This window comes from Nymphalis io, chromosome 29 (assembly GCF_905147045.1).
Source record: "Nymphalis io chromosome 29, ilAglIoxx1.1, whole genome shotgun sequence".
NCBI lineage: Eukaryota > Metazoa > Arthropoda > Insecta > Lepidoptera > Nymphalidae > Nymphalis > Nymphalis io.
This window is the reverse complement of record NC_065916.1, coordinates 6297555-6312421: the sequence shown is the minus strand read 5'-3', so window position 1 is coordinate 6312421 and position 14867 is coordinate 6297555. Positions and strand designations below refer to the sequence as shown.

The 14867-nt window shown below is 34.7% G+C and overlaps 1 protein-coding gene across 1 annotated transcript; it reads left to right on the top strand.

Moving 5' to 3' along the window:
- The first annotated feature begins 3412 nt into the window (after positions 1-3412).
- Positions 3413-13983, top strand: LOC126779467 (probable C-mannosyltransferase DPY19L1). Its single transcript, XM_050503460.1, has 10 exons — positions 3413-3640; positions 3823-4073; positions 4693-4901; positions 5762-5945; positions 6674-7566; positions 9786-9892; positions 10476-10635; positions 11199-11324; positions 11790-11951; positions 12795-13983. The coding sequence occupies exons 1-10, from the start codon at positions 3538-3540 to the stop codon at positions 12820-12822; spliced, it is 2223 nt and encodes a 740-aa protein (XP_050359417.1). The 5' UTR covers positions 3413-3537; the 3' UTR covers positions 12823-13983.
- The last annotated feature ends 884 nt before the right edge of the window (positions 13984-14867 follow it).

The window sequence follows — 14867 nt, the reverse complement described above, 5'->3', positions numbered from 1 at the left end:
CCTACTTTAAAGTAAGATTAAAAAATTATTATAGCAATATTAGTATATTATATAATATTTATATTCTATTACCTAATAACTTATATTAAAAAAAGTCGAGATGGCCCAGTGGTAAGAACGCGTGAATCTTGACCGATGAACGTGGGTTCAAACCCGGGGCATGCACCTCTGAATTTTCATGTGCTTAATTTCTGTTTATAATTCATCTCGTGCTTTTCGGTGAAGGAAAACATCGTGAGGAAACCTGCATGTGTCTAATTTCATTGAAACTATGCCACATGTGTATTCCACCAACCCGCATTGGAGCAGCGTGGTGGAATAAGCTCAAACCTTCTCCTCAAAAAGGGAGAGGAGGCCTTAGCCCAGCAGTGGGACATTTACAGGCTGTTACTTACTTTTTTTTATATTACTGTAGCAAAATATGTAAAAATATAATTTACTCTTGATGTTCTGTCTATCCAGTTATACGTACGTACATCAGATAATAATAACACGCCTCCCCTTAACAAGTTTATAAAACCTTTTTAATAAACTCGATTCAAATCATTCTAATCAATATCTAACGCACAAGAACGATACAATTTGTTTTAGGATTATTATATATAGATATATATAATATATAAGAATAATACATGATTTGATATTTACATGAGTATTTACGGAAATCTCCTTTGTGCGTGTTCAAAACGCCGCTTTCTAACAAAAGTTTACCTCCCCACCCACACCGGAACACCCCGCTCTCGCCATCCGTCAGAACTGCCTATTACATATTGTAACGTTTATAATTCATCAGAACTGTTTAAAACTAAAACAGACCCTAAGTATGTATAAATTAAATTACGTCTTAGTACTTTAAGACAAAATTTGTTGTTTATATTTTTGTTGAGTATTCTTTCTTGAGTATTCTTTTTATTGAGTTTCTCAGTTAAACTATAGCTGTGATCTTGAACGCGTCCGACGTGCCCGACGCTTCAGTTTACTCTTATTATTTTTATGCTAATTACAGTAACAGCCTGTTAATATCCCACTGCTGGGCTAAGGCCTCCTCTCCCTTTTGAGGAGAAGGTTTATGCTAATAGTGAGCTCAAATAATGCTCATGAGATAATTTTAGTACTTAATTATAATAAATTAATTAAATTAATAGGGTTCCGTACAGTAAGGGTAAAGCATAAGAAAGAGATTATAAGGCTTGAGATAGCGCTAGAGTTATTGCAAAAAAAAACTGCCTTTTACGTAACAGTTGCAGTGTATGATATATGTATGAGCATAAAAAAAACGATTGGAATGAGTACCATTTTTATCAGTGTTAATAATACTATAAAAACAAGCTTTTATATATGTACGTGACTGCGATATTTAGAATACTAGCCTCAGTAGCGTAGCATGGGTCATAGCGCTCGGTGCGCGTTCCGAATTTGCCGCCCTTTTTCTTGCAATTGGTTAATCAAATAAAGTGGGGCTCTGTAAAAACAGTACTCTTATTGACTAACACTAAACTGAAACGTGAAAATGAATATTACATTTTATTAAACAGTTAACGTTTTCTTACGCCCGTGCTACACCACCGACTAGCCTGTTCACAAGTATGTGCAAATGAAATTGCAGAACTCAATATAGATATTTATTATTTTAAATAAAAAATTGTAATAATAGAATAATAACACTAATTTAAAAAACATCGTTAATTCTTTTTTCATTCTACTTTTGTTATAATAACATTATTTACAGAACAAATTATATTATTTAAAAAAAACATATTTTTAATTTTGTAAGGCAATTATTTGCATTTAGTTTTATTTTTCTAATTTATTTATATTAAATTATAACATCCTAATGCATAGAAATTTGTGACGCCTTAGTGTGAAATTGTTGTTTGTTAGTAAATGTGATAAAAAAAATGAATTAGCAATAGTTATTCTATTCCAATTTACATTCTGCAAAACAAAAATGAATGCCAAAATATTACAGTGATTTTTTTTAAAGTTAAGATGCAAATGTCGCATCCCTTATACTCCATGTAACCTTTCACACTTTAAATATTGAATAAAATTTAATTAATAAATACATACAATTGGAATAGCATTAATGACATATTTGTATATTTTGTTATATGTTAGTTCGCGTTTATTAATAAATTAATAAGTCGTTCGTTATGAACAATTGTAGTGTTATTTATTTATTTATTTAATGTTAAACCAAAGAATTACAAAAAATGTGCCAATATAAACGAGGCTGTTAAATTAATTTTATTGTATAAAGTCAATTAATAAATGTAATTAATACAATGGCATTTTCTTGCAGATATGAAATGATTGTGAATTTTGTCTTATATGGTCGATCATAGAGTTGAATTTTACAAGTCATTTGTGTAATAATGATATACTCGATTATCTTAAAATCGATTTATTTCTCTATGGTAGATCTATTTACAAAATTAATCTTATGTGAAACATATTTATTATTGTTTTTTTTTTACAATTTTATAATGAAATTAAAAAAAAAACCAGAGAGTGGAATTAAAAAAGGACAAACTTTATTATAGTTCTCTTAAACCTATTTTGTGTTTTATTTTGTTTACTAGTTCCCCTATTTTCCGCTGGAACTCTACTCTTTGCCCCTACATGAGGTGGGGGATTATTTTTTTTGTTTTATTTATGTATGTGAGACTCGTCGCCGCTTAAGGCGCCGTAATTTAACTCATTAAAAATTCGAATTGCTTGTTGTTAAGAAAGAAAATGAATATATATATATATAAATAATTAGAGTAATTACATCTTTATTTTTGTCTCATTGATCTGGTAAGAATCTATGTCAGATACCAAATAGACCCCACTAGACTAAATGATTGGGTTAAAACAAATGAACAAAAAGGAATGTGCGATAGACATAATGGACAACCAAAACCAGCGGCTGAAAATCCTACGGACCGTTCAATAAACGCGCAAATGTTTTTAAATTTTAATTGATGTCAGATAAGTACTATAATAGTAATATTTCTCTATGTCTCAGAGTTGCCAACCTTATGATATATTTTTTTTACAATTCACAATACTATCCATTTTGCCTTAATTAGGAAAAAGGGGCCTTTTATACCAACGCCAGCCTTGGGCTGCATTTCAAAAAGCTCTTAAATAGATCCGCCCCTGTATATGTATATTATATTTGTTTAATATTTTAATAGTATAATATTATATTAAATAGTATAATATTTTATTTGTTTTATTTTTAATAGGGAACCGATTTAGTTTAAGGTTAAGCCATTTATAATTTACTTATATTTTCTATAGTAATTCTAAAATAGTAAATTATGTATAAATCTAAGCAATTAAGAAAAAGCCTATTCTGATTTTTGTCATTTTGGTATTAGAAATTTTCTAAACTGTCAATGTTAACTGTCAACATTGTGTTCGGAATGTAGGATTGGTTTGTTTATATTAATTCTGGTCCAGTTATTAATTTACTGCTATTACCAATTCACATAAGCCGATATTCAGAAATAAAAATTAAAACAATATATTTTTAAATAAAGAATGTAAATGGCCAATATGGAGGCAAGTCCTGAAGATGTGCAAGATAACACGAAAGACCGAAAATCTTTCGGCAGAAAACTTTTAGTTTTTACACTTATAAGTGGCCTCGGTAAGAATTAATTTTATTTGTGTTAAGCTAAATATATAATTTTAATTAAATAATTGAGTAAATGACAATCGAAATACTACGTATGTCTTCATAATTATATAATATATAAAGCATTATATTAAAATGTAAAATAAAATTGAGATAATAAGATGTAACCTAAAATTAAAATTTTTCATTAACAGCATTTTCTCTGGGTTATATTCACTACAAATATGTGTCGCATCTCTTTGAAAACGATAGAAATTTTCTCTATTTATCCGATCTGGAACGAGAGATGTCTTTTCGAACAGAAATGGGCTTCTATTACTCATATTACAAAATTGTAGTTGAAGAGAGACCGTTCCTTGCTGGAATGTATAAAATTATATTCGACAGATTAGTTGAATATCCGAAGGATGTCAACGCTATCAATAGATTTAATATTATACCTGAGGTGAGTTTAAAATAATGATGTACTCTTGGCCGATTCCGGCCACTGTGACTATGGAGATTTGCTATCAAAACTCCAAGTATATGCAGAACTGTATTTTCTGGTAGGGTTTTATTCAAGCTCTTTCTGGGTAGGTCATCCACTCAGCACATATTCTACCACAAAACTGCAATACTTAGTATTATTGTTTTCCTCTGTGAAGAGTGAACGAGCCAGCATAACCACAGCCACAAGGGACATAACAATTTCCCAAGGGTGGTAGCAGATAAGGATGGTTGATATTTAATTACGCTTATGTCAATGGACTCCATCCACATCCATATCCACCAACCCGCATTGGAGCAGCGTGGTGGAATAAGCTCCAAACCTTCTCAGAAAGAGGAGAGGAGGCCTTTAGCCCAGCAGTGGGACATTCACAGGCTGTTACGGTTACGGTACAATGGACATTGGTGACCATTAGGTGGGCCATTATAATCTGCCTACCTATTGTAAACAAAAATCTGAGCAATTTATTTTAGTCTTTGATTCTATGTCATATACTATTGCTAGAGTTAATTTCGTAAGTTCTTTATGAAAATATGAATAAACTAGTTGAAGTTTATATGAAATAAATTTCTTTTAGGTCGTAATAGGAGCTATGTATAGGTATTTTGAGCCCTGGCTGAACTCTACCCAGTATAAGGAATGTCACATGGTTGAGAGGGGCCCAGGTCATAGTCCCGTGGAAAGTTGTATTGGTATAGGGCAACCGGTTTTCTTCTACTTGGAAGTGATTTGGTGGCTTTCTGGTCTCACTGTAGCTGCATTGTTCCTACATGCTACTATGCTGAGGTAAGTTATGAGTCATTCGTTTCAAAAGTTCTGCAATTATAAAATGAGTCAGTAAATTATTAATTAAATAAGTCAGTTTTTTGCTGTAAAATAGTTTTTTTGTATTGTATCTTTTTGTTATAATATTAATAAGGATTAATATAAAATAAAACAAAATGTCATGTTACATATTGAATTAAATTGTAAAGTTACTTGTGGCAGGGCTTTATGAGAGCTTGTGTGGGTATCATCCACTCATCGGATATTCTACCGCAATACTTGGTATAGTTGTGTTCCGGTTTGAAGGGTGACTGGGCCGGTGCAGTTACAGGCACAAGGGACCTAACATCTTACTTCCCAAGGTTGGTGGCGCATTGGGGATGTAAGCTATGTTAACATTTCTTACAATGCTAATGTCTATGGGCGTTGGTGACCACTTACCATCATAAAAATCATAAGATCATCAAATCATAAGATGTCTCCGTTGTGCCTGTTACACTAACTCACTCACCCTTCAAACCGATACTCAACAATACTAAGTATGCTTTTTTGTAGGGGGTTAGCATTTCTTGTAACATGATAATTTAGTGGGGCTTGTCTGGGTTTGAACCCGTAATCTTCGGTTATGATTCACTCAAGACTGGCCTCGGCTCTACTAAATTTATCTATATATAAGCGAAATACAACTCAACACGAGATCTCCTATACTATCCGCACGATTGACTTGAAATTTATCGCAGTTACTCCTTTCCCGACGTAGACGCTCGCTAAGAATGCACATCCTATTCAAAATACATATTCCTTCTTATCTACCCGTGCGAAGCCGGGACGATTTGTTAGCAAGATACTAATAAAATTAAAAAATACAATTTTTTTCACAGTCAAAGTGTCATGGGTGGTTTACTAGCGGTGGTTCAATACTTCACGAACCACGCTGAGTGTACTCGTGTACAGTGGGCGCCGAATGAGAGGGAAAATCTGGCTGTGCCACTACTGCTCCTTCAGGCTTGGCTCTTGACCCTCAGGCTCAGAGAGACGAGTAGAAACCGGATATTAAAACTGGAGGTAATATTGTTAAAGCTAATTTATAGATGTTATTGGCTGTACAAGCAGCGGCGTAGATGGGTGGATAAGGCCCCCGGTGTAGCGGAGCCTTGCCACGTAACTAAGTAACAGCTAATATTAAAAATAATAAAATTTAAATAAAAGATATACCGAATTAAAAAAAATCACTTTATAAACTAAAACAAAAAAAGAACTTCTTAAAAAATATTCTTAACTATCTTCGACCGAATGTATCAATTCCTTGTGTCGGAATTTATAAAAAATAAAAAAAATCGCCCGTAACAGACGTTGAATATTACTTTTGGCGCGAACTTTAGGGAATTCGAACTTACAATTACGTTGTCAAAGATTATTTGTCTTTTAGCGCTTAAACTAATTAATGGTATTGTTGTTTGTTATTTGTTTATTATCAATTATAATGTTTTTTTTTAAGTCATTTTCACTTAAGGTCCGTAAGAATATATATATTTAGCATCTAGAAGTGAAATTGATTATAAAAACCTCGAATTGGTCTTTTTAAAAATAGAACACCAAATCATACAAATTGATGTAAATAACTCAACTCAATTACTCTTAAAAAACAAAATAACATATTTTATTTCATTTTACCTTTCTGTCAACTAACAAAATCGCGGTTTTTAATTATCGCGCTTTTTTTTTAACAGCGCTGTTGTATGGATCAAGGAATTTCCTACCTGTATATTAAATTTGTATTAATATTGTTGCAGATAGTAACGCTCTTCGTCAACATACTATGCCTGCTGTTCTGGCAGTTCACGCAGTACATATTCCTGACACAGCTGGCTATATTCTTTGTGATGGAGCAGCTGAAAATTATCGATTTGAAAACGTTCTCCCTAATCCTCTATTCTCACTTCTGCAGCCTGCATACGGCGGTGCTCCTCCTCCAAGGGAATGATATGCTAAAATGCTCTTTATATACAACATTCCTGATCACTATCTCGATATACTGTCTCTTCTTGAGCTATTTACGCATTAAGGTTCAAAGTCGCTTGGACTTGTTCGTTGAAACGTGGCTCGTTATCCTGAGGATATCGCTCGTCGTGTACCTCTCGTGGTATCTCAAGAAGTTGTTCAGCGAATACCTGGAGGTCGAGGAGGATTCCCACGTGTGGGACATACTCTATTCGAAGTTCACAGATTATAAAACATTCCACACTTTAATATACACATGTTCGGAAGTTTTCGATTTCCTTAAAATAAGTTCTGTCGTAAATATGATGAGGAGCCTGTTGATCCCATTCGTTCTGGTGAGCTGTGTGAACGTCACGCACTACTGGCAATACGCCGCGAGGGAGAAATGCAAGAAAGAGACGGAGGACGCATTCGAAAGGGACAAGAAACATGGCGACAAGAATGACGACGAAGACAGCGGCATTGAGAACAATACGGAAATTGTGCCGAAAAATGAGGGGAAGCCGACGGAACACCCGTTAGTGCTGTATTTGAAGAATTTGCAAGTCGAATCCGCCATATTCTATAATATATCCCAAATGATGGTGTACGGCGTTATGGCGGTGCTCGTGATGCGTTTGAAGTTATTGTTCTCGACGCACATGTGCCTGGTGTCTTCATTGATATTTAATAAAAAGTATTACATGTAAGTAAAATACCTAACTAACTCGTTTGTTTATTTATTTATTTGTATAAATTATGCATAGATGGATAGTGAAACAAAAATCATAACGCGAATACTAAAATGCCGTCGGCTCAGCGGTTAGGACATGTGAATCTAAATCAATAAAAATGGGTTCACACCAACCAACAGAGAATTTTCTTGTGCTGTGTTTCGGTGAAGAAACATCGTGAGGGTAACTGCATGTATTGCATGAAAAACTGGTACATGTGACCTAAAACACGCATTGGTGCAGCATGATGGAATAAGCTCCAAACCTCACAACGAGAGGACGTCTTTAGCCCAGCAGTGGGACATTTAAAATAAGCAACAACACACTATATAATATTATTTTATATTATAATATTATTATATATATATATACTTTATTGCATAGGAAGGCGGTCGAGCCCAAATCCACCTGATGGTAAGTGGTCACCAACATAGACATTCGGGAACTAAGATGTTATGTCCATTTTTGTCTGTAATTACACTGGCTCACTCAGCCTTCAAACCGGAACACAACAATTATATAGATTATTTACATACAAAAACAACTAATCTTATTTAAATGCAAATTTCTTATAATTATTCATAGTCTCAGGGCGAACATAAGCTGTATACTATGTTTATATATTGATAACTTTTGAGAAACGACTTATAATGACAACACAGTCATATAAACTAAGGGATACAGGAATAAGGAGTATAAAAGATTTTTAAAACAGTGTCCCGCTTTGCCTGTCTGTTTGTCCGCGATAAACTCAAAAACTATCGAACGGAATCTCATACGGTTTTCACCAATGGACTGAGTTGTTCGTGAGAAAGGTTTAGGTGTGAATATGACGACGATTGTTGGAGATGTCGGAAAATATCAAGCCGACTGAGAGCTTTACTGGCGTGCGCCGCGTAGACCAGTAGAGTTATATGTATTACGATATAAAACGTTACATCTAGAACACATTAATGTTCTATGGCACCCATGCGAAGCCGGGACAGTTAGCTAGTTATATATAATTGAGAGTCAACATTTGTATGTTTAAAATATGAAAAAATATATATTGACATCTTTAGTTTAATTTTCACAATATATTAAATATAATAATAATAATACTAACTGCCTTGGTCTAGTGGCTTGATGTAAGGCCGCAGGCTGAGTCGGGCCAATAAAAAGTTATTGGGTTTTCTCTGTCAGAAAAATTCTCAGTAGCAGCCCGGGGTCTGGAAGTTGGAAGTGTATACACTCCCGTGCCTTTTTGCCTGAACTCTTTCCGGTCGTGTCGGATCGCCGTACCATCGGATTATGAGAGTTAGGGAACCGAGAGTGCATTTGTGTTTGCACACACACTTGTGCACTATAATATCTCCTGCGCAGTTGCCTAATCTCTTGAGATATCCGCCGTGGCCGAAAACGGTCTGGACATTATTATTATATTAAATATAGAATTTAATATATACAGATGCGACGATATGGACTTAAATTTATGATATGTTTCGTTTTATTATATTACTGTAACCATTTTGATAGTATTTTTAATGTGTAATAATCGAAACGCTCGCCATGTGCTAACTGGTACTTCGAGGGTCAGATGACGTCAGCGTAACATTTGTTACTCTCGGCACTGACGTTTTTAGTTTAATTTAATTTAATCTAATTTTATTTTATTTGTTTGTCTAATTGAATATAATTTAATGTGATTGATTTTTTTTTTTTTTTTTTTATAGAATAGGAAGGTGGACGAGCATATGGGCCACCTGATGGTAAGTGGTCACCAAACGCCCTTAGACATTGGCATTGTAAGAAATGTCAACCATCGCTTATAGCCAATGCGCCACCAACCTTGGGAACTAAGATTTTATGTCCCTTGTGCCTGTAATTACACTGGCTCACTCACCCTTCAAACCGGAACACAACAATATCAAGTATTGCTGTTTTGCGGTAGAATATCTGATGAGTGGGTGGTACCTACCCAGACGAGCTTGCACAAAGCCCTACCACCAGTATTTGTTTGAATTTGAATTGATTTGATTTAATTCAAATATTATTTTGATTTAATTTGGTATTATAATTTAATACGAATTAATTTAATCTAATTTATAATATTTAAAATCTTTAAAATATATATTATTATAGTAATAATTTTTGTCTTTTTAATATTTATTGTGTGGTCGAAATAAATGATTTTATTATTATTATATTACAGGATACCAAAATCTTTCGTTAAGTACATACCGATTATGTGGGCGATCGTTATTTTGCCAGTTTTGACGGAACTATCCAAGAATATAACTAAGGAGATGTCACATATTGGTATGTATATAGTGTAGAATTATATAAGCAATTATATAAAACTTTGGTCCTCTTTCACCGGATATTTATGGTTTTTTTTTTTTTTTTTTTCGATTGCGTAGTACGTTTCTGACAGTTCCATGATAGAATGGACGATTCAATTTTGAAGTGTCGAATAATTAACGTTAAAATATTATCGTTTTTTGATTTATAAAGGACGATATCATTAAATTATACATATAAATGTGTCAATTTTTTTTTTATTTAAAATAGCTAGGTATACCAGCCACGTGGTGGTAAGTGGTCACCATCGCTCATAGACATTAGCATTGTAAGAAATATGTGTGCCAACGGCAATGCACCGATTTCGAGATCTAAAATGTTAAGTCGTTTGTGCCTGTAGTTACACTGGCTCACTATCCTTCTTACGGGTATATGTGCGGAGTGTACCTGCCCAGAAGGTCTTGCACAAAGCAATACCGTCAAGTACAATAAAAACAAGCACTGTAATATCCCCTGTGACCGAAATCGTAATAATTAAAATAGTTGGAAATAAAAATTTTATACAATTTTGAAATTATACAATTTTTTTTTTCATTTTCAGGAGAGTTTAATGACTACCCACAGGAGGAGTTGTTACTCTGGATATCGAAAGAGGCCGGCACTGGCGCGTTCGCGGGTTCGATGCCGATTTCAGCCACTGTGATGTTGTCGACCAGGCGACCTATAGTCACTCACCCGCATTACGAACATTTGGAAGCTAGGTACGTATCATATTCGTCTAGTCCAATCATTTGTTTATTTCTTTGGAGAAGGCTTGAAGCGTTGTCCACCATGCTGCTCCAATTCGGGTTGGTGGATGGATATACATGTGGATCTTTATTAGATATATGCAGGTTTCTCATCATCCTCACGATGTTTTCCTTCACCGCCGATCATGAGATAAACACTTCAAGCACATGAAAATTCAACGGTGCTCGTACTTATTTTCTTGCTGGAATTAATGCGCCGTAATACCAACTAGACAACTAGCGGTGTGTGAGCGGCCTACTCCATCTCTTTGGGGGGTGGGGGGGGGGGGGCTTTTCGTCACGGGATCGCCTGCGTATATTACCGTGACGCACCAAAGTTTAGTCTCTAATTCCTAGAGGGATTGTTACTATACTGATTTGTAAACATTTAAGCGCTCGGTACGCGGTAGCTAACAGAGATTTCGAGCGTGAAACGAGTGCGCGTAAGATTTCGAGATGACGTCATCGTAAGATTTTTAATTTACACATAAATTCTCGTGAAGACCTCGGTACTCATATAATTCAATGTATTTCAGACAGCGAGCGTATTCAGTGTACAAAGTGTACGGAAAGTTCTCGCTGAATGATTTATATCAAGAACTCAACAAGTATCGAGCGACGTATCTCATTGTTGAAACAAAATACTGCTACGGGAGGAGCAGGTATGTATGTTATATATATATATATATATATATATATATATATATATATATATATATTTAAATCGTATCAGGTAGGCTGAATGCCATTGAGTCATTGCCGCCGATGTAACTAAGATATTATGTCCCTTGTGTGTTTAGTTACACTGGCTCACTAACCATTCAAACCGTAACGCAACAATATCAAGTATTGCTCTTTGGCGGTAGAATATCTGATGAGTGGGTGGTACCTACCCAGACGACTTTGCACAGAGTCCTATCAAATCACTGGAATTCTGTTACTAATATTACATATGCGAAAGTGAGTTTGTTTGTTTGTTTGTTTGTTACGCTTTCACGATTTAACTTTGTAACGTTTTTGGCGGTACAGAAAAAGCATTAGGGTACCTGACACCCGACTCCTTTCCCTCACACGCGGACGAAAGTTTTGTGAATATTTATAATATAATAATTGTTTATTTTATTCAGGAAACGCTGTTCGTTTGAAGACATATGGGATGTTGAAGCGCCGGCCTTGAAATCGAACCCCAAGCTCTGCCACACTCTGCTCACTGAGTCGGTGGATCATTTCTACCCGGTGTTTAAGAACGAACACTACGCCGTTTTCAGGATACACGATTTCAGTGTTCGGTGAGATTTGGATCAGTTTTTTTTTAAATTGTTTCGGAGATGATTTCGATTCGTTTATTGATCAGTGTTGCCAGAGTCAAATTTTCAAAACTTGAAAGAAAAATTTAAAAAATTCGCATGAATTAACTGCAATGCGTGATAAACACAAGAATAATTGTTTTTTTTTTGCATAATAAAAAAGACAGGCAGACGAGCCACCTGCTAGTAAATGGTCACCGCCGCCCGTAGCCACTGGTGATGAGAGAAATTTTAACCGTTCCTTACATCGCCAATGCGCCACCAAACTTGGGGACTACGTTTTCTGTCCCTTGTGCCTGTAATTACACTGGCTCACTCACCTTTTAAACTTAATACAACAATACCAAGTATTATTGTCTGGCGGTAGAATATCTGATGAGTGGGTGTTACCTACCCAGACTTAAACAAAGCTGTACTACTATTTAGGGGCGTAGCTACCGCCGTATCAACCGTATGAAAGTTACGGGGCCCCCTGTAGTTATTGGGTAAATAAATTTGAATTTGTAGTTTAACTCGTTAACGGCCAATGCGCTAAATGCTGCTAAGCATCAGTACTAAACTGATTTAATAAAAACATCGGATTGATATTTTTAAAATAGAACACAAAATTATATAAATTGTTCAAAATGACTCACTCAATAACTCTTAAAAATCCAAATATCATTTGAACACATTCAACAAATCACAAGTCGCGTCAATAATTAATTAATTACTTTAGTTTTCTATCAACAAAATGGCGGTTTTCAAAATTACCGTGCGTCTATTGTTTTTATTTTCTTTTGTAGGGATCACGGAATCTCCTAATTATATATTAACTCTTTTCAGGTACATGCCTCGTACATTCGACACTTGACACCCGGATGGATGTCAAGTTATGTATATCGAGAATGAAGACTATTACAATGAAACAAAATGAATTCTAAAAAGATTTCGGCCCCCTTTTTTAGAATTTTCGGGGGCCTATTTTTTCACTTCTTCCATTAAGCATTTTAAATAACTAAATATTTTAAAGACATATTTTAAATAGATTTCGATACCCTCGGCCCCCGGGGGCCTCACAAAACGGAGATTGTTATCTCGGAGGTTGTTTAAATTTATCCTTAATTAATTTGTTAGGGATAATATGATTCGAATGATTGTAGTGTTTTGGAAGGCCCCCATTAGTATATCGGGTGTAACAGAAAAAAAAACTTTAATGTTAGATTCATTAAAAACTATTTTCGTAATATAATATAAAGTTATATATTTCTAATACAATATCTAATGCGTGTTATGTATTTATGTAAGTTCCTTAGTCGGATATTTGAACTATGAAACATTGAAAACACAATCAAAATCGCTTTTATAAATACTTCAATATCTAAGATGTATGTTAGTAAAAATATTCTATTTTGCTTATTCGAGTAAATTATAAAATTAGTAACATTGTAATGTATTATTGTTGTGTACAGCGCTGGCCCGGGGGGGGGGGGAGAGCGGTAGGAGTGGTAGCCAGAGGCGCCAGGTGGTAAGGGGCGCCAAAAAGCCAATGAAAACAATTTCCATTGCAAAATAAAATCCGTAGTGTGACGCTGATAATTCCCTAGATTGCCTCTATTTCATAGATCTACAAACCTTTTTAAAAACTAAATCTGATTGCTTAAATCGGCTAGGCTAGCGTCGAATCTATTCCTAGTGTTTGTAATGAAAGTTGATAATTATTGTTTATATAACATTTACTAAAATGCTATTCACGTGAAGTGAAAGCGCCGACCAGAGGGCGCTGAAAGACGATCTCACTCCACCCTGATCAAGGGCCAGGGCAGGCACTGGTTGTGTATGGTTGTTCTGCAATTTCAACCCCCATAGGTAGTAGCGTTATATTATAAATGTCGCAGATGAAAAGTCGCTCGAATGAAAACGGCGATAACCAAAAAAATTATCCCGCAAAGGTTTATTTATTTATTTTGAATATATGTATAATATATAATAACAATTCGCCCTCCAATTCGATAGCACATTTATTTATTATTTGTTCATTGCAAACATTATATATATATATATATATATATATATATATATATATATATATATATAATATCTACCAACCACGCCAACCAGCTCGTCAATATGAATTAAGACATATAAATGGAGAATTGCTTGTATTGCATAAAACAACAGAGCTATTAAAAAATCGTATGGAATGTGTAAATCTATGGTTTGTTTATCGTTACTCTTGTCGTTGGAATGTAATATAAATATCATCAGATAAGTATATAAGTGGCGATAAAAATCGTTTCGACTCGAACCGAATGCATTTATATTATGTACTAAGCCCTATGATGTGAATGCATTTATAATATTTCCTAATATGGGCTCAGTATAAGGTCCGAATGATTTGAATAAGAAAATGTTCAGCCTTCGACAGAATTGAGTATTAAAAAGTTGTGATCTTATTTTAGTAAAGAAATAAATATTCTTTTAATGTTGTGTTTTATTTCGCTCTGTCTTATAAAAATGTAAAACTGAATTGTTATGTAATATATTGATTATTTAACACGTTAACAGTCTGCTGTACCGTGTGTGGTCATTGATATATTAAAAAAAGGTTTTTTTTTTTATAGAATAGGAAGGCGGACGATCATATGGGCCGCCTGATGGTAAGTGGTCAATGTAAGAAATGTTAACGATCGCTTACATCGCCAATGCGCCACCAACCTTGGGAACTGAGGTGTTATATCCTTGTGCCTTTAATACACTGGCTCACTCACCCTTCAAACCGGAACATAACAATAACAAGTACTGCTGTTTTGCGGTAGAATATCTGATGAGAGGGTGGTACCCAGACGAGCATGCCCAAACCTCCACCACTCGTAAGTTTTTTTTTAAATATCAATGTATGTGGTACACAGGATGCGA

Bases quoted from the DNA above. Each gene is read 5' to 3' on its own strand.
- LOC126779467 (XM_050503460.1), top strand. From the start codon at position 3,538: ATGGCCAATATGGAGGCAAGTCCTGAAGATGTGCAAGATAACACGAAA. The intron at 4,902-5,761 runs GTAAGTTATGAG...TTTTTTTCACAG, and splicing joins CTACATGCTACTATGCTGAG to TCAAAGTGTCATGGGTGGTT. The intron at 10,636-11,198 runs GTACGTATCATA...AATGTATTTCAG, and splicing joins TACGAACATTTGGAAGCTAG to ACAGCGAGCGTATTCAGTGT.